The sequence below is a fragment of the Cervus canadensis genome, chromosome 13 (genome assembly GCF_019320065.1).
Source record: "Cervus canadensis isolate Bull #8, Minnesota chromosome 13, ASM1932006v1, whole genome shotgun sequence".
Classification (NCBI taxonomy): domain Eukaryota; kingdom Metazoa; phylum Chordata; class Mammalia; order Artiodactyla; family Cervidae; genus Cervus; species Cervus canadensis.
Genome location: NC_057398.1, coordinates 59478297 through 59499194, shown reverse-complemented (window position 1 = coordinate 59499194; position 20898 = coordinate 59478297). Strand labels below are relative to the sequence as shown.

Below are 20898 nucleotides of genomic sequence, written 5' to 3'. Positions count from 1 at the left end.
GGATGGACTGGTTGGATCTCCTTGCAGTCCAAGGGACTCTCAAGAGTCTTCTCCAACACCACAGTTCAAAAGCATCAATTTTTCGGCACTCAGCTTTCTTCACAGTCCAACTCTCACATCCATGCATAACCACTGGAAACACCATAGCCTTGACCAGATGAACCTTTGTTGGCAAAGTAATGTCTCTGTTTTTTAATATGCTATCCAGGTTGGTCATAATTTCCTTCCAAGGAGTAAGTAAGCGTCTTTTAATTTCATGGCTGCAATCACCATTTGCAGTGATTTTGGAGCCTAAGAAATAGTCTGAACTGTTTCCACAGCTTCCCCATCTATTTGCCATGAAGTGATGGGAACAGATGCCATGATCTTAGTTTTCTGAATGTTGAGCTTTAAGCCAACTTTTTCACTCTCCTCTTTTACTTTCATCAAGAGGCTTTTTAGTTCCTCTTCACTTTCTGCCATAAGGGTGGTGTCATCTGCATATCTGAGGTTATTGATATCTCTCCCGGCAATCTTGATTCCAGCTTGTGCTTCCTCCAGCCCAGCGTTTCTCATGATGTACTCTGCATATAAATTAAATAAGCAGGGTGACAATATACAGCCTTGACGTACTCCTTTTCCTATTTGGAACCAGTCTGTTGTTCCATGTCCAGTTCTAACTGTTCTTCCTGTCCTGCATACAGGTTTCTCAAGACACAGGTCAGGTGGTCTGGTATTCCCATCTCTTGAAGAATTTTTCACAGTTTATTGTGATCCACACAGTCAAAGGCTTTGGCATAGTCAATAAAACAGAAATAGATGTTTTTCTGGAACTCTCTTGCTTTTTCGATGATCCAGCAGATGTTGGCAATTTGATCTCTGGTTCCTCTGCCTTTTCTAAAACCAGCTTGAACATTTGGAAGTTCACGGGTCATGTATTGTTGAAGCCTGACTTGGGGAATTTTGAGCATTAATTTACTAGCGTGTGAGATGAGTGCAATTGTGTGGTAGTTTGAGCATTCTTAGGGATTGCCTTTCTTTGGGAAAGGCAGTAACATTTTCTTTGGGAAAGGCATATTAACAATATTAATAAGATAATCCAAGGAAAGACACTTGCTTTTGATTTTTTTATCACTGTATTAACAAATATTTTTCTGCCTTGGAGTTTGGTGTTGTATTAGACCAAAGCCTCTTTTATCCTACATTTTCAATCAGAATCTTCTCTAGAACAAAATGTGCCATCATGTAGCAGCAAAGTCTGATGCTTAAATGATCCACAACAAAGACATATATCTCAGAGAAGAAGGAAACTGGATAGAACTGCTGGGAATGAAACAGAAATAGTGATTGCCCAGGCAAAGTACCTTGGAATATCTGGGATTCCAAGGGATTTTTTTTTTTTTCCTTTAAATACTGGTGTCTAGACAGCTGATGCATATAATGCTTTGGCTATGATGATATATCTGTAAGAATGATAAAAGAGAAGAAGAAATAGTGGTTGATGTTGTGCTATTTTTTGCAAGTATTTAGGCTCCTTGGAATTTGAAAAATGAAAATACAATGAATTCTCACATCTACTTTCACAGGTCTGATGCTTGGTGGCTAGTCCAGGTGATAGTGGGGGAAATACAGCCCAGAGTATCATACATGGCAACAGAGGCTCCTGAAGCTGCTCTGAGGACACAATAGCCATCCCAGTTTTCATCCTGTTTCAGTTATAGATTTATTTACTGTATCAGTTCAGTTCAGTTGCTCAGTTGTGTCCAACTCTTTGTGACCTTATGGACTGCAGCATGCCAGGCTTCCCTGTCCATCACAACTCCCAGAGTTTGCTCAAACTAATGTCCACTGAGTCAGTGATGCCATCCAGCCATCTCATCCTCTGTCGTCCTCTTCTCCTTCTGCCTTCAATCTTTCCCAGCTTTCTAATGAGTCAGCTTTTCCCATCAGGTGGCCAAAGTATTGGAGCTTCAGCCTCAGCATCAGTCCTTCCAATAAAAAATCAGGATTGATTTCCTTTAGGACTGACCACCTTGCAGTCCAAGGGACTCTCAAGAGTCTTCTCCAACACCACAGTTCAAAAGCATCAATTCTTTGGCACTCAGCTTTCTTTATGGTCCAACTGTCACATCCAAACACGAAAACTGGAAAAACCATAGCTTTGACTAGATGGACCTTTGTCGGCAAAGTAATGTGTCTGCTTTTTAATATGCTGTCTAGGTTGGTCATGGCTTTTCTTCCAAGAAGCAAACATCTTTTAATTTCATGGTTGAAGTCACCATCTTAAGTGAGTTTGGAGCCCAAGAGAATAAAGTCTATCACTGTTTCCATTGTTTCCCCATCTATTTGCCATGAAGCGATGGGACTGGATGCCATGATCTTTGTTTTTCTGAATGTTGAGTTTTAAGCCAGCTTTTACACTCTCACTTCCATCAAGTGGTTCTTTAGTTCCTCTTCACTTTCTGCCATAAGGGTGGTGTCATCTGCATATATGAGGTTATTGATATTTCCTCCGGTAATCTTGATTCCAGTTTATGATTCATTCAGCCTGGCATTTCTCATGATGTACTCTGCATATTAGTTAAATAAGCAGGGTGACAATATACAGCCTTCATGAACTCCTTTCCCAATTTGGAATCAGTCTATTTTTCCACGGTCAAAGGCTTCAGTACGGTCAGTGAAGCAGATGTTTTTCTGGAATTCCCTTACTTTTTCTATGATCTGACAGATGTTGGCAATTTGATCTCTGGTTCCTCTGCCTTTTCTAAATCCAGCTTGAACATCTGGAAATTCTCAGTTCATGTACTGTTGAAGTCTAGCCTGGAGAATTTTGAGCATTACTTTGCTAGCGTGAGATGAATGCAATTGTGCAACAATTGGAACAGTTGGAACATTCTTTGGCACTGCCTTTCTTTGGGATTGGAATGAAAACTGACCTTTCCCAGTCCTGTGGCCACTGCCAAATTGTCCAAATTTGCTGGCATGTGGTGTGCAGCACTTTCACAGCATCATCTTTTAGGATCTGAAATAGCTCAGCTGTAATTCCATCACCTCCACCAGCTTTGTTCATAGTGACAACTACTATATATAAAATAGATAATCAACAAGGACCTATTGTATAGCACAGGGAATTCTACTCAATACTTTGTAATAACCTATAAGGAAGAGGAATCTGAAAAAGAATGGATATATGTATATATGTGTGTGTGTGTATGAATCAGTTTGCTATGTACTTGAAAGCAATACAACCCTGTAAATCAACTATACTCTAATATAATTAAAAAAGAAGTTTACTGCCAATAAATTCAAACTGCCAGAGACCAGGGCACAAAAGCTATGCAGTAACCTCAGACCATGCTTAGAAGGATCCTGAGCGTGGGTCAGTTTTCATCGTCCCAAAATTCTTAATGATTTTTGAACGAAGGAGCCTCATGCTTTCAACTTGCATTGGGCTTCACAAATTGTGTCACCCATCCTGAGCTCTAGCTGTGTCTGACTGTGATTTTTATATCTGATCAATATGGAATCTAGTTCAGATACTACTGGGTTGCCCAAAAATTTTGTTTGGATTTTTCTGTAAGCTGTAATGGAAAAACCTGAATGAAATTTTTGGCCAACCCAAGAGTTTACTACTCAACATTTACTTATTCAACAAGGATTTTCAAAACACTTAGCATCTGTTAGGTACTGTGATAGGTCACAGGACAGGTAACTCTGCTCTTAAAAACTTTTAACTCCTAGTTGAGGAGTAGAGACAAGTAATAGATATTCAATGAAGTATGATAAAAACCATGAGAGTCAAGTGTAGGATCCTATTGGAGCACATGATAGAGTTACCTAAACTCTTCATGTAAAAAAGTCGACATTTTGGGATATGGATGGTCAAACTATGTTTTCTTTGTTTCAAAAGTGGTATGTACTATATCTGTTTCAGTACATTAGTAGTACACTTTCTGCTACAATTAGCCCTGGTAGGATTTATGCTGTTTTATCACAGAAGGTTTTTACAAGTTTCTAATAGTATGAGAAAGGAAGACAGATTATTCTTTCCTTGTTAACTTAAGGCTGGTAACTCTTCCCCTTTCAGTGAAATGAAACGATGAGCAACTTTCAGTGAATTGTTTGGAAAACATTTCCCCCAGAGTTAAGAGACACATAAGTCCTTCTCATGTCTGCTGCTAAAGAGGACATGCTTAATTCATTATGTTCTCGGTGTCCCTAATCATTTCGTTAATCCTTTCCCCCCTTTCTTCTACCCCGATGCCCACGTTAGGAGGTCCACATTTCAAGCGCGGCAACCCAAAGTGGAACAATGCCACTGCTGACGTCCCATCTGTCCTGTGCAGGATGGTGGGCATGTCTAGTAATAAATGATACGAAAAGGTCTTTTATTGACAAGCTGCCACACGCTGTTTGCATTAGCGAATCTGAGAAGATGATGGCTGCTTCCCTTGGTCCCCATGGTACTGGGCTCAGTGAGATAGCAGAAAGCGCTCTGGTTTACTTAGAGCATTGATAACACCTCTAAATAATTAACTGAGGACTTCCTGTCTTCAATTACTTAATGCTTTTTTTTTTTAACATCTTGAGAGGATTATAAGCAATTTATGGATTTCACATGATGAGTGCATTTGCCTCTATTCCCACAAAGCATTTATGGGATCATGTTTCTAAAGCTTTGAGGTAATTAAAAATAAGCATGGAGACAATGGGGCTGGTGCTAGGTGCCCTCTTTCATTTCTGTCATTTCTAGGGACCTAGATTCTCAGGCTCCTGGATGACTAGGGCTACAGCTTCATCAGTGTTTGACTGTGACTTAGGGAATGCCGCGGTTTTGGAAATGATGAGAAAAATCAAAACCTTTATCTCTGGGGGGGGGGGGGGTTCCGGCAGCTCTTCAATCAAATGTTTGAGATTGCATGTGAAATAAATTTGATTATTTTAGTTCATTTCATAAACTCAATAAAACAGTCATTCCCATCATAAAATAGTTCCCTACTGAATTTGATCAGTCAACTAACCATGGAACTGAATTTTCCCTGGCAGATAAAATGTGTGAACACTACACAGGTCTCGGGTTTCAGATTTTCTAACGCCAAGCACCACACCTATCCCATAGGAACTACATATATGAGGGTATACTTAGTAAGGTTTTTTTGAATAAAGGTATATTTACTCATTTAACAAAGAAATCTGTTTAGGACTATATTGTCCAAGTGAAGTACCTTGTAAATCTGTCTAAAATAATACAGAAGGATGGATGAAATGAATTCTAACAGAATTTTTTTCCCTTTTAAAATCTTAAAAGAACTAAAGTTAAGTGGAAAAACTTTAAAATGTTTATCCCAATAAAAGAGGAACTTCAGCATTAAGTTATGCACATGAAATCTTCTCTGACATGAAAAAAGTCATAAAAAATGATAATAGAACTGGTGGAGTGAAAGTATTTAAACAAAAATCTTTGCAATTATTTTATAATTAAGGAGGTTATTGATTCTGTTGATTTGAACAACACAACTGAATTTGGTCTGCTGGCATGTAACTGTTGCTTTCTAAAAATGGAAACCATTACAGATGGCAATAGTTTGAAGCCTATGTTGATTGAGTAGACAGATTCTGTAGGAAGAGAATTCTTCATCCTTGTATCCCAGTTTATGGTGAAACTTTTATCGCTACAAAGTCTTCATAGACCTTAACTTTGCTTTCAAAACTCTGTAAATTAACATTCCACGGCCTTTCTAAGTCATTCTTTTGATTTCTTCTACCCCATTCAGTACAGAGTTCTGCTGGAGCAGCACTACGCAAGCTAGTCCTTAACTTGTCACTAGCATCGGGAGCTTCTTAACAGCAGCAGTCTAATTTTGGAGCACTTAATATACTATCTAGAACACAACAGGCAGGCTACATGTCTTTTATTTTTTTGAATGAAATGGTATTCTGATTTCCTTATAGATGGAAGCAGTAAATGCCTTGGGCACCCCAAGTAGGCCAGTCTTCACCTTCATCTTTCAAATATGGATATTAACACATTATTGACCAGAGATGTACTAACGCGACAGGCATTAGTTTCTGCAAAAATTCCCTGGTCAGTAATGTGTTTAAAACATCCCTCACTTACAAGGATGTGATGAGAATCACAGGAGTCAAAATGCAATGGTTCTTTAAAATTATAAATCACCATATACATGTAAGTTTTTACCATGGAAAATAACATCATTTTCATTACTGGTGATGATTTTCATTTTACTGAAATAAGGAACAAATTTGATCATCTAAATGGATGAGGGCTTTCCCATCCCCATTATCATCGGCTTAGTTCAGGATCGTCAGATCAGGATTGCAATGTGCTAGACCACAAATATTTTATTAAGCACCTTCTGTAAGCTTATGGCACTTTTGGAAAACAGTGGACATCTGTCAGTGAGTGCTTGCTGTGTGTCAGAGAATTGTCCAGTTGAGAGTAAATCACGATGAATTTATTTTTTCCACCTGTACAGCACAGCCTGTGCCTCCTCTAAGAAAAAATCAGGCTTGCTTTTCCAGGCCTTCCTGTACTTCTGTGTGAATTTCATCATCCCTGGTATCAATGTCCCCTGCTAAGTATAGGCTCCAATGGAAGGAAGGCATTCATTCACTCAGGAAGACTGCAGAAAGGGTGGGGGTGGGTGGGAAGTGTTTGGGGGAGCGGGGGCGGGGGGGGGGGGTTCTGACAATATGGAAAGAGTGAAAGTTTGTAAACTCTTGCTTATGTTCTCAAAAACTAAACAAATTTACACAGCTGTCTGGGATGATTCAATAGTCTAAATGATGAGCTAAGTCACTAATTCTCTTGAAGCATTCTATTCCGTACAATGGGGGTAATAATTCTCTCTGCTCCATAGGTTTGTGATGAGGATCAAATTAAACAGTAAATGCCAAGGCTTAGGACAGTATTCAACACATTAAATTCACTTATTCACAAACATTTATTTAGCACCTACTGCTGTGTCATGGATTGTTCTGGGTGCTCAAGGTACAGGATTGCAGTAGGGAGAGATACTTCCATAGGAGCAGGACATAAAAAGGCAAATAAAAAGCAAACACTGTCAGGCAATGTAAGGTCTGTGGTGAAAATAAAACAAGGTGATGTGATGGTGTATTAGCAAAGCTGACCTAGACTGGGTAAGTCAGAAATTGCTTTTATTCAGGAGTGACATTCAGACTAAAACATGTTAATTATTATTATAATCACTGCTAGTAATTTCTGACACTATACTATAATACTGTACTATTATTATATTATTAAAGCTAATTATAATATATGTTATAATAAGCAACAAAATAATACAATTACTATTAATTAATGTTAATAATAACAACAAATTGTCACAACCAGTCAACTGTCAACTATTCTGTGTATTAATTACCCATACAGTAGATAAATTTCAGCCTCTGGTTGATTTTTCTCCTTCCTTCAAGTACATTCCTGGCTCTCCTAGTCCCATTAACTACAAGCATATCCTTGGGGAATGAAAATGCATCTTACTGTTAGTCTGGGGAAAAAAAAAACAAACCTTAATACCGATGCAAAAACCCTACACATAATGCATATCAAAGCCAAATATAAATTATTTCTGAAGTTATCTGCTGTTGTGGCTTATTGCTGCCAGTGTGGGCTCCTCTATTAGCATGGATAAGTGGGACCTGACCATATGTCAAGAGAACACGTCCTCGCGAAGTGACCTCATATATCAAACACACACCCCTGGGAGGCTCTGCCCTCCTAACCACAGTGACAGACTCTTCCGGTAGGTTTTCCTCTTTTTTTTTTTTTTTTACCTGTGACCGTATGCTGCCTCTTGTCAGTGGTGCCAGTGTAGATGAGACCTTTCCCGACCTGCCTGAGCTGGTACTCTTTAATGACGCCATTTGGCTTTGGAGGGACATGCCAACTCACATGCAGAGCCTCTGCACTGGGGGCCGTAACTCTAGGCGGAGGGATATTCTGCGGGATTCCTTGGGTGGTAGCTGCAACGACCTGAAAACACAGGAATTAAACAGCAATTTCTTGGACTAGTACACTAGGTATTCTGATCAATGAGAATGTCACTTTTGTTTTAAAATGTTGTTGTCTTAGCCTGGCATATCATTAGCGGGGCTTAGAGAAGCAGTCCCTCTTTTTAAAATTCTTTCTCTCCCATCCTATTCAAACAATGAAATCTGACCTTGAATGTATTCCGTAAGTCTTCGACTACCATTTATCACAACGGTTCAACAACAGTTTTGATGGCAGAGCGCAGTCCTCAGTTTAAACAAGTAAAATCTGGCTGGCAGACTGTCTTACTAGAGAACTCTTGATAACTCTCTTCCATATGGCCCATCGGTGTCTTTGCATTTTAACAGCCTGATTTTGTACATTTTAAGCACCAGTAAATTTGGAGCAAAACCCACATCTGAACTTGCTTGCATATAATATACTTCGAACAGTGTAAATGGGCAGCCTTTTTGCTACTCCTCCTATGATGCCCAGGATGACTTTATAGTGTCTGCACCAATGTTCTAGAAAGAGAACCAAGTGAGAAGAAAGAAAGGGTAAATCAACCAGTGATTTGCTCAACATTGTCAGAATATATTTGGGTGGAAAAGTTGGCTGCCTTTGTTTTTTCACAGAATTAAGTCTGATTTCGCTTTTTCACGGATTGTTTTGGCATCTGGTAGGAAGGAGCTGCGTTATGTGAAAAGCACAGAATCGTTCTAGGACCCTTTGGACCATAATTTTTGATTGGGCCAATCAGCTGCCATCTGTCTAGATGGCAGGGTGCAACTGATGGGTATGAATGAATGTTGTATTTGGATGGTTCTTCAACAGTGTTCAAAGATGCTGAGCTTCTCAAGTTTAAACCATATGAAAACTGCATTTCCTCTGACTAGTTTGGCATCAGTGAAATGGCTCTTCCCTTATTTTCCTCCCAAATTGTTTGATTGCTTCTTCCTTTTTCCATTTAGTGGCTCTCTCAAGGTGGCTGGTCAACTATGGTTTTTGGGTTTTGTCCCTCTGTCTATTGTTAAATGACCACATTCAAACTCATTGCTTCAAATTCCTCCATAGATCTTTCCAACAAATTTCAGTCACTTCTTAATCCAGCTTCTGACTAGACACTTTCACTTAAAGTACCAAATAATATTGCTCCAACAGTATGTGAACCGAGAACTTCCAGATGTACAACCTGGATTTAGAAAAGGCAGAGGAACCGGAGATCAAATTACCAAGATCCACTGGATCATAGAAAAAGCAAGAGAATTCCAGAAACACATCTGCTTCATTGACTATGCTAAAGCCTTTGACTGTGTGGGTCACAGCAAACTGTGGAAAAATTTTCAAGAGATGGGAATATCAGACCATCTTACCTGCCTCCTGAGAAACCTGTATGCAGGTCAAGAAGGAACAGTTAGAACCGGACATGGAACAACAGACTGGTTCAAAATTGGGAAAGGGGTACATCAAGGCTGTATATTGCCATCTACTTATTTAATTTCTATGCAGAATACATATGACATGTCAGGCTGGATGAATCACAAGCTGGAATCAAAATTGCTGGGAGAAATATACCTCAGATATGCCGATGACATCACCCTAATGGCAGAAAGTGAGGAGGAACTAAAGAGCCTCTTAATGAAGGTGAAGAGGAGAGTGAAAAAGCTGGCTTAAAACTCGACATTCAAAAAACTGAGATCATGGCATCTGGTCCCATCACTTCATGGCAAATAGATGGGGAAACAATGGAAACAGTGACAGACTTTATTTTCTTGGGCTCCAAAATCACTGCAGATAGTGACTGCAGTCATGATATTAAATGATGCTTGCTCTTTGGAAGAAAAGGTATGACCAACCTAGATAGCATATTAAAAAGCAGAGACATGACTTTGCTGACAAAGGTGCATATAGTCAAAGCTATGGTTTATCCAGTAGTCATGTATGGATGTAGCAATTGGGCTCTAAAGAAGGCTGAGAGTCGAAGAATTGATGCTTTTGAACTGTGGTGTTGGAAAAGACTCTTGAGAGTCCTTTCGACTGCAAGGTGATCAAACCAGTCAAATCAGTACTGAATATTCATTGGAAGAACTGATGATGAAGCTGAAGCTCCAAATTTTTGGCCACCTGATGCAAACAGCTGATTCATGGAAAAGACCCTGGTGCTGGGAAGGATTGAAGGCAGGAGGAGAAGTGGGTGACAGAGGATTAGATGGTTGGATGGCATCATCAACTCAATGGATATGAGTTGAGCAAACTCTGGGAGACAGTGAAGGACAGGGAAGTGCTACTGTCCAGAGGGTTGCAAAGACTCGGACATGACTGAATGACTGAACAACAACCATTCTGCTATCTTCTCCTCCTCTTAAATATATTTTTGAAAGCTTTAAAAATGTTAATCATTCTTTACTTTTAACTTTTCTTCTTTTTAAAAAAACTGAATTGTGTTAGTTTCAGGCATACGCCTAAACGACTCAGTTATATATATGTGTGTGTGTGTGTGTTTGTGTGTGTGTGTGTATTCTTATTCAGATTCTTTCCCCTATAGATTATTATGAAATATTGAGCATAGCTCCCTATGCTATACAGTAGGTCATTGTTTATTTTATATATAATAGTTTGTATATATTAATCCCAAATTCCTAATTTATCCCTTCTCCCCACTTTCCCCTTTGGTAATCATAAACTTGTTTTCTATGTCTGTGAAACTATTTTTATCTTGTAAATATGTCCTTTCTTACAAAGAAAAGACTTTGTATCCATTCTTTTAGATTATACACATAAGTGGTATCATATGTTATTTGACTTTCTCTGGTTTATTCACTTAGTATAATAATCTCTTGGTCTGTCAATGTTGCTGTAAACAGCATTATTTAATTATCTTTTATGGCTGACTAATATTCATATATATATACTATGAATATATATTTTTGTTTTTTGATTTGCTTGCAAAATGGCACCATGACCTACAAATTGGTCAAGCCAGATACTTTGAAAATGCCTATGATACTTTGTTTTTATTCCCCTACATACAGTTGACTACTGAGTTTTGTCAAGGCTGTTGGAGAATCCTTGCAACTGTTTTATTTCTCTATGTCAGACTCCTCTGTTTTACAAGAAATGGCAATTTTTGTTGAAATGATATTTAAATAGAATTTCTGTTTTTAAACTGAGAAATGGCTTGGGAATTATTATGAATTTATTGAAGACCAACTAAAAAGTGGTTGGTGAAGGAGAAGGGGATTAAGAGGATAATATTGGTTCAAGTTTTTTTTCTTTTTGTGAAGGAAACATTGAAATTTGAATAAATCTCTCAGTGATCTATCCTTTCAGATGGAAGTGTTGGTACTCAGTTGAAATGCCATATGGACACCCTACTTTATTGGGGTGGACACTGTTTTCTGTCACTGGAAACATTACTCATAACCTGGACCTTCCTACAGTCTTAACACTGGGCAATTCTGTCTAGAGTTTAGGCAGACTCCTCTCACCTTGCTGCTGGTGGTACAGCCAGCAACTGTGCAAGCTTTCAGCTGATATGAATATTCCATAAAGGGCTGAATTCCTTCTGTATCAGAGAAGCTCAGTGATGTTCCTCGAAAACATTCAATCCCATTTCGGAGAAGAATGTAGGCAATAATAGGACCTAAAAGAGGCAGACAAATGCCTGAATTTGAGTGTGGGATTCTTTGAACTATTTGCAAACAAATTAGATGGCTTAGAGTTCTGAAGAAGTGGGATAATATAGCATTATTTAATTTTAATTTGCTATTACGTTGCTATGTTCAAGCAGTTCTTAATTATACTCACTTTTATAGAGGGGATAGATTCTTGACATAAATAATCAGAGTCAGTTGTTTATTTCCCCTCAACTATCAAACATTTACTTTCAAAACTATTTTGCCCTCCCATAACATGCTTTGCTTATTTGAAAGCAGCTCAGATATATGCTGGGATTCCAGGAAAATAATAATTTTGGGCTAAAAATTTGTGAGGGCTAATTCACAAATGAATGATTAGTTGGCACAAAACTGAAGTTCTCTTTTTAGTGGTTAGATGTATGCCAATTAAATGCATCTCACTAATTTCAGTTCCCTTATGGATTTAATGGGATTATGTTATTTCAATTTTAAAAATAGTTTAATACCATTTGATTGTATAGGTTTCTTCCAGCTTAAGACTATTACATCATCAAGATGATCCATTTTTGTCCACCTGGGGGGACTCACTCCTTCAGGCACATCTTCTTTTGTTCTGGCTCTAACCGCCTTGCTGAATCCTCGCCCATAGCGATTCCACGCAGAAATCCTATATTCATACATCATGTAGGGCTCCAGGTTCACATCTGGAAAGACAGAAAATCAGACAGTAAGTTTTTTCAAAAAATTAAAAAACTTTTTACCATCCTATTGAAAATGAATATCAAAACCTTTAATGAGCTAAAAATAAATGCTTAATGTTCTAATCCCAGTGTATGTAAATAAAAACATGAATGTCTTTACTTTCTGAACCATAAAAAATATTGTCTTTATTACAATATTTAGAAATATGAAAGACACAGAGATATGAAATTAGAGAGAATAGAGTTCACCTTTCTGAATAGAGAACTATGGATACATTAGAAAACAGATTGAAAAATAAAAGCATTCAACTAATGTATATTAGACGTTAATGCTTCCCAAGTTCATGATCTCTTCTGCATGAGGCAGGTTTGGCAACATTCTTTTATAATTTTATTATTATAAGCTTTACCAATTATTACATTGTCAATATTACTTTATTAAATTACTATATGAATTATAATGTAGTAGTTATGAGATACAGGAATTGAAACTTAGCACATCATAATACCATTTTAGTGAATAAAAATGAATTCACACTCCATTATACATGCTGTATATACTGCACTACATATTCTTCCTTCCATCTTCCACCAAGCCAGAAAACAAAAATCAAACCAACCAATCTAATTAAAACAACAAAGCCAACTTGCTGAGATTTTTGGTCTGGCTGAAGTTTTAGATAATCATCCACGTGATTCAATGGTGTCTCAAAAGTTGTCTGAAACATCTTAGTTCAATTCTGAGTTTTAATAACTTCAGAAGTACAAATGCTACAAATTTACCAAAAACATTCCTTGAAAGTTTAATTATTTAAATCTGCTTTCCATTTAATTAATTCTGTGAATTTTGAATATGTACATGTGTATTTTTCTGTGGCAGTTTCTGATAACTTTTTCTTAGACAGGAGGGTCAGAAGAGGTCCTCCTTGGCTGCCAGGCCACCTGCTGTATCTCCACTGGAGGCAGGTTAATTCTCAGCTCCGTCCACTTGGGTTATTTTATCACATTCTCTTTACATGCATCTCCTTACAATAAACCCTACTCTGCTTCTTTTATAGAATTAGTATGAAAATAAAATTCAGTAAGTTATGTTGCAGAACTTCATAAAATATTAATTGCTATAAAAATGTATTTCTGTCTTCATTTTTCTCAGGGTAACTCCTGCTTTGTACCTGTGATGACCACCACTGAGTTCCCAGATCTCCCTTCTGTCCAGAGACCTCTTGGCCAGAGTCTACATTTCTTAGTTACAGTTTGGTGTAATCACATTACTTATCAACAATGGAAGGAGCATGGGAAGTGACATAGGCAATTTGTGCATCACTTTCTAAAGAGGAAATCACTTGCCTTCCATTTGCATTCTTATCCCCTTCTGATGGGCTAGAACTAGGGTGTTGGGTAACTCAGGCTGTACCACTTGGATGCATGATGAAGAATCTAGATCCTGAATGACACTGTGGGAGTGAGCTGCCCACCCACAGATGGTAACTAGAGTTTTGAATATCTTGTTATAATAGATTAAACTACTCATTACAAGTACCTATTATTCTGTACATTTCAAGCCCACGTTTCCATTTCTAACTTTATCTATGGCAGCTCTCCACACTTCATTTCTGTTCTTTCCTTCACTGTATTTCATTCTCCTTTGACTCTCTCATGTCTTATCCTTGTTTCTATATTCTCCCATGAGGGCTGGTTTTTCAAAGACATTCCCAGCCCATAAAAGCATTTTATTTATTTTTTTTGCTTTTGGTTTACACATAAGAAATCATTTGTTGAAATTTTACCTTACCTCAATCATCTCTCTCATTTCTCAGAGCTCTTTGTTCCTTGCCAGAATTTTTAACTCTCCTTCTTTCATCTTTAACTTGCAAACTCAGAATCATTTTATACATTACATGGTGTGACTATTCTGATAATTGAGGATGTTGGGTATTAGGGGGTGTATGTTTGTTCAATATTTACTTGTTAACTGCTGAAATGTCCCATACATATTTGTCTTCATTTTTTTTAGCTGACAGAACAATCCTTCCAAAAATGTGTATATAACTGTGTCATTCCATTGCTTAAAAAGCTTTACTATCCACTCGTTACATAAAGGTGAACTCTTTAGTGTGGGCTCAAAGGGCTTCATTATATGACCCCTGCTCTCTGACCTCTTCTCCATGACTTTCTCTGCCTTATACATGCTACATCCATATTGAGGTACTTTTGTTTTTCAGACATGCTCAGCTTCCTCTTGCTTCCTGTACTTTGCATGTGGTTCTCTCTCTGCCTGGATCACCTCCCATTAACCTGATAGGCTCCAACTTGTCCTTCAGTTCTCTCCTCAGGCATAATATCCTTCTTGAAGTCCTTCCTCCTTCCTTACCTCTCCAGTCTGGGTTAGATGTCCTTGTCATTCTCTTCAAAATTATCCTATGCTACCCTCTATCATAGAACTTATCTGCACATCATTTCTCATATTAGAGGTAATTACATATTTGTTTCCCCATATCTTCCTATTAGCTTCAAATCCCTGATGGAAATTCCTATTTGTTTTAAAGGTCCTGGTATGAAGGGCTTCCCTGGTAGCTCAGAAGGTAAAGAATCTGCCTGCCCTGGTATACTGACTGGTTATTAGTAAGGATTTAATAAACTTTTTTGATAAATAAAGGATTGTATGAATAAATGAATTTTGGTCAGCACTGGTGGTGGTAGGTTTAAATTGCCAATTTCTAAAAAGAACTGGCTTTTTTAGTCTAAATTGGTCTCAGTGGAATTTGAGCATCATTTGAGTGCTTAAATTTTTACATGAAGAAGAAAATTTTGTCATTTTTCATTTTCAATTTACACTGTTTTCCAGTAGGCAAAATGATCTGAAATATGGTCACTAAAAGCTCTCACAATATTATATCAGTAGTTGGAAACAACTATTCTCTTCTGCAGAGGTCTATCGCAAATATGTCACAAAAATCCTTGAAAATCTTGACCCTGCTTAAAAAAGGCAGATAAAAGTAGAGAATCCTCTTAGAAGGAAACATAATAAGTTTTAAATGAGGGTTCATTAACTAAATCTATAACAGGGGCTGGGAGGAGACTAGTGGTCCAACTGTCTTCTATCCTGAGGTTTTTCCCAATTAAAGGCATTACAATAAATATATTTTGTTTGTTTAAAATATGACAATCTAAAAGGTAAACAGGGCTGTTCTTTTCACATGGATATTTCAATTTGATGAGAAAGATGAGACAAGTGTCCAGATGTCTATGAGGCATGGTAGGGGTGGTGAATGGCTTGACCATGTGTCACAGGAGCACAGAATGGAGAGGGGGCTGGACTTGGGAAGTCTTCACTGAAGACGTGAATTCTGACCTTGTCCTTGAGTGTGACATTTCAGGAGGAAGGAATAGCTTGAAAGAGGTCTGGAGCACCCAGAAAGGAGCCCTACACTGTGTGGAGTCTTCTTACGTTTGCTGCTCCTAACAATGACGTGACATGAACCTCACTTTTCCCACACCAAGTTACTTTTTTTCTTTTTCTTTTTTACAGATCTGACTTTTGGTTTCCTCATCTGTTAAATGATCATACATACCTGATTGCTTTGAGGGTAAATTAGATAAGGTTTAAAAATGCCTTGCACAAAGGTGGGGGGAGAGGGGGAGGAATAGGTTGGGATTTTGGGGTTGGCAGATGCAAACTATTATATATAGAAGAGATAAACAACAAAGTCCTACTGTAGAGCACAGGGAGCTATATTCAATATCGTGTGATTAACCATAATAGAAAAGAATTTAAAAAAAAAACACACACACACACACACCCCGAATCACTTTGCTGCACAGCAGAAATTAACACAACATTAAATCACCTATACTTCAAAAAAATGCCTAGCACAACACTGGAACTAAATAATAATTCAGTAATTATTTAATAATTCAGTAAACTTGATTTCCCTTCCATCCCTACCTAATCTGCTCCCTCTCCTCCCAGTATCCCGCCTTATTATTTTCCTTCTCAAGATTTGCCATTAGTCCCCAAAGAGATTATGGGAGAGCACAGCCTCTGGACACAGATTGAAGAGGAAAGGGAATACTGATTTTACTGAGCAGTCTGTCTCCTCCTCAGGATAATGCTGCCAGGTCTTAATGAACAGACGTGTTTCTGCATCTTTTCTGCTTGCAAGAATAACATTAACAACATTCATTCATGGCATTTGTTGAAAGCCTGCATTCAAACTTCTGAGTAAGAAAATTGGACTCATTTAAAATTAACTGTGTAGAAATCCCTTGCATTCCTATACACTAACAATGAGAAAACAGAAAGAGAAATTAAGGAAACAATACCATTCACCATTGCAACAAAAAGAATAAAATACTTAGGAGTATATCTACCTAAAGAAACAAAAGACCTATACATAGAAAACTATAAAACACTGATGAAAGAAATCAAAGAGGACACAAATAGATGGAGAAACATACCGTGTTCATGGATTGGAAGAATCAATATTGTGAAAATGAGTATACTATCCAAAGCAATCTATAGATTCAATGCAATCCCTATCAAGCTACCAACGGTATTCTTCACAGAACTAGAACAAATAATTTCATAATTTGTATGGAAATACAAAAAACCTCAGATAGCCAAAACAATCTTGAGAAAGAAGAATGGAACTGGAGGAATCAACCTGCCTGACTTCAGGCTCTACTACAAAGCCACAGTCATCAAGACAGTATGGTACTGGCACAAAGACAGAAATATAGATCAATGGAACAAAATAGAAAGCCCAGAGATAAATCCACACACCTATGGACACCTCATCTTCGACAAAGAAGGCAAGAATATACAATGGAAAAAAGACAACCTCTTTAACAAGTGGTGCTGGCAAAACTGGTCATCCATTTGTAAAAGAATGAAACTAGAACACTTTCTAACACCATACACAAAAATAAACTCAAAATGGATTAAAGATATAAATGTAAAACCAGAAGCTATAAAACTCCTAGAGGAGAACATAGGCAAAACACTCTCTGACATAAATCACAGCAAGATCCTCTATGACCCGCCTCCCAGAATATTGGATATAAAAGCAAAAATAAACAAATGGGACCTAATGAAACTTAAAAGCTTTTGCACAACAAAGGAAACTATAAGCAAGGTCAAAAGACAGCCTTCAGAATGGGAGAAAATAATAGCAAATGAAGAAACAGACAAAGGATTAATCTCAAAAATATACAAGAAACTCCTGCAGCTCAATTCCAGAAAAATAAATGACCAATCAAAAAATGGGCCAAAGAACTAAACAGACATTTCTCCAAAGAAGACATACAGATGACTAACAAATATATGAAAAGATGCTCAACATCACTCATTATCAGAGAAATGCAAATCAAAACCACAATGAGGTATCATTACATGCCAGTCGGAATGACTGCTATCCAAAAGTCTACAAGCAATAAATGCTGGAGAGGGTGTGGAGAAAAGGGAACCCTCTTACACTGTTGGTGGGAATGCAAACTAGTACAGCCACTATGGAAAACAGTGTGGAGATTTCTTAAAAAACTGGAAATAGAACTGCCATATGACCCAGCAATCCCACTTCTGGGCATACACACTGAGGAAACCAGATCTGGAAGAGACACGTGCACCCCAATGTTCATCGCAGCACTGTTTATAATAGCCAGGACATGGAAGCAACCTAGATGCCCATCAGCAGATGAATGGATAAGGAAGCTGTGGTACATATACACCATGGAATATTACTCAGCCGTTAAAAAGAATTCATTTGAACCAGTTCTAATGAGATGGATGAAACTGGAGCCCATTATACAGAGTGAAGTAAGCCAGAAAGATAAAGACCAATACAGTATACTAACACATATATATGTAATTTAAAAAGATGGTAATGATAACCCTAAATGCAAAACAGAAAAAGAGACACAGATGTACAGAACAGACTTTTGGACTCTGTGGGAGAAGGCGAGGGTGGGATGTTCTGAGAGAATAGCATTGAAACAAGTATACTATCAAGGGTGAAAGAGATCACCAGCCTAGGTTGGATGCATGAGACAAGTGCTCAGGGCTGGTGCACTGGGAAGACCCAGAGGGATGGGATGGAGAGGGAGGCGGGAGGGGGGATCAGGATGGGGAACACATGTAAATCCATGGCTGATTCATGTCTATGGCAAAAACCACTACAATATTGTAAAGTAATTAGCCTCCAACTAATAAAAATAAATGGAAAAAAAGTAAAAAATAAAAAAATAAAATTAACTGTGTATACCATAAAAGGTCACAAAACTAATTTATCCCTCTGTTCCTTATTCTCTATGGGCTTACTTTAAAATAACATACATCCCTATTTAAAGTTAGACTTAAAAATTTTAAACTACTAACTTTGAACAGTTCCAGATTGTACTTTAATTACCTGGTAACTAGCTGGCTCCTAAGTATGATGGAATTAATTGATATGAGGTGAAGGAAGGCGATGAAGTCAGAGGGAAATAAATCTGCTTTTTCAACAGCCTGTCACTCTCTAAGGCATAGGCAGGTGGCTCCCTCTCTGTTACCTGTGAAGGAGAGTGTGTTTACACTTCCCGTATGAACAGTTTCTTCAGCAGATGAACATAGTTCTTCCATTGATTCCTTCCTGATGGAATTGTGAGAGCCTCTTATCACAGTACAAACATGGCTGGTAAAGTTGAAGTCGCACCTGCCGCAGTGTGCCGTGGCTTCCATGGATGTCGGGCAGAGGGTTCTGCATGCTTTCGTTTCCTAAGTCAGGTGGTAGAGGTGGGAAGAGTGGGGGAAAGGGGGAAGAGATTTAAACCTTTCATTTAGACATGTGTGGGCTAGGTTTCTACAACTCTCAAATGAAATTTTCTTCTGCTTAGTTCATGAGTGACTGTCTCAAATTCTTAAAAAGAAATGAATGCAGTCTGTATTACTAGAAAGAGAAGTTACTTTGAAATGACACAGATTTAGACTCATAATCCAGTTTTGCAACTTATTAGTGCTGTGACCTTGAACAAGTCTCATACTTTCAAAGCCTCAGCTTCTTCCATGAAAGGATGGAAGTTCAATTTACTATATGGATTTGTTGCATGACTCAAATGACAGAATGTAAATGCTTACACTTCATAGATACGCTATAAATAATAATAGTAGTCATTATTTTATAATTGTTACTTTCACACTTTCCTGATGGAATTTTAGAGAAAAAATAAAATAAAGAATGTAAAATTTGAGAATCTGTGCTTCATGTACTCTTGGGAAAGTTGGACCAATGAGAAGTATTCTACATTCAAGTTTTGTAAAATTTAAATATTTAATACACTGTCATTATAATCATTATTATTTATATGTACAAACTTTTTATCTGGTGAATCTCTGGGCTTTTTATAGTTATTGATAAGTACAAGTAGGCTTTAATTTCAGAAAATGAAATACTTCATCATCTGAAATTACAGGAGAGAGAAATAAGGCAATATTTCTACAAGGCAAAGTTCTACTTCATTTTCCTTTTATATAAGTAGCATAACTTATTTAAAATCATTCTTGCTATTTAAAAGTGGTCTACATTGAATCTCTCTATTATCTAAAATAAGTTAATTTTCCCAAAGATCATCAAAATAAAGCTGCTCAGAAAAATGTAGTTGGATTTCCACTTAAATATGGTGAATTGAACACATGCATTTATCTTTACTTCCTTTTGCTGCTGCTGCTAAGTCGCTTCAGGTGTGTCTGACTCTGTGCGACCCCATAGATGGCAGCCCACCAGGCTCTCCTGTCCCTGGGATTCTCCAGGCAAGAACACTGGAGTGGGTTGCCATTTCCATCACTTCCTCTTAAAGCCCAACCAAATGACAATAAAGGAATATAGAAAGTTTAAGGAAGAGAACTAACGCCTATTTTTTGGGATGTGGATGTATGTGGCAGAGACAATGGTATGTGACCAGGGATGTCCATTTTTTCCTTTTCTCCCTAGGAACACGATTTTCCAGTCTGACTACAAGAGGAGTCACATGACCAGAAATGTTGGTGTTCAGAAGAGATGCTTTCTGCATCCAGGGAAGACCCTACATGTACAGTCATCCACTCTTTCCCTTTTCTCACAAGATGGAAGGGACTTGGGTTCCTGAGACGTTGCATGGAGGGGAGCTTCTGAAATCGCACTGGACTAACCTGTGAAAAGTTAAAAAAAATTCCTTTTGTTGACCCACTCCATACATGAGGACATCTGTTTTTACCTTGGCATTGTTCGATGGTGTTATAGAAAAAACGTAATTTAGTGTTTTGAAGTTGAATGGTTCCTTAATAACAACAACAAAACCCTAAAGTATAAAGTGGCATTGGCTTCAGGTTAAGCAAGTGGTGGCAAAGAAATTCGTAGTGAGTTTTGGGAAGCTGAGAAGCTCTGTTATGCTGTGGCTAAATGTTTGGCAATACTCAGCCCTGGGATGACTGTCAAAGCAAGCCAGGTACTCCTGAGTTCACTGCTCTGAGCAAGACAGCATGGGCTAGTACATGAGCCTGTGTACATGTGTGGTTATGGCTGCATTTGGCAAAGTATTAAAAAATTGAGAGAAA

General features: G+C 37.9%; 1 protein-coding gene across 1 annotated transcript in view; it reads right to left on the bottom strand.

The window, feature by feature from the left end:
* USH2A (usherin) overlaps positions 1 to 20898 on the bottom strand; it is an 893901-nt gene that overhangs the window by 187029 nt on the left and 685974 nt on the right. Inside the window, exons 52-55 of the mRNA XM_043484771.1 lie at positions 18879 to 19083; positions 12138 to 12335; positions 11482 to 11636; positions 7798 to 7996 (exon numbers count right to left, since the gene is read on the bottom strand). Of these exons, the coding sequence (XP_043340706.1) occupies positions 7798 to 7996; positions 11482 to 11636; positions 12138 to 12335; positions 18879 to 19083 (757 nt within the window). The remainder of the gene's footprint in view (positions 1 to 7797; positions 7997 to 11481; positions 11637 to 12137; positions 12336 to 18878; positions 19084 to 20898) is intronic.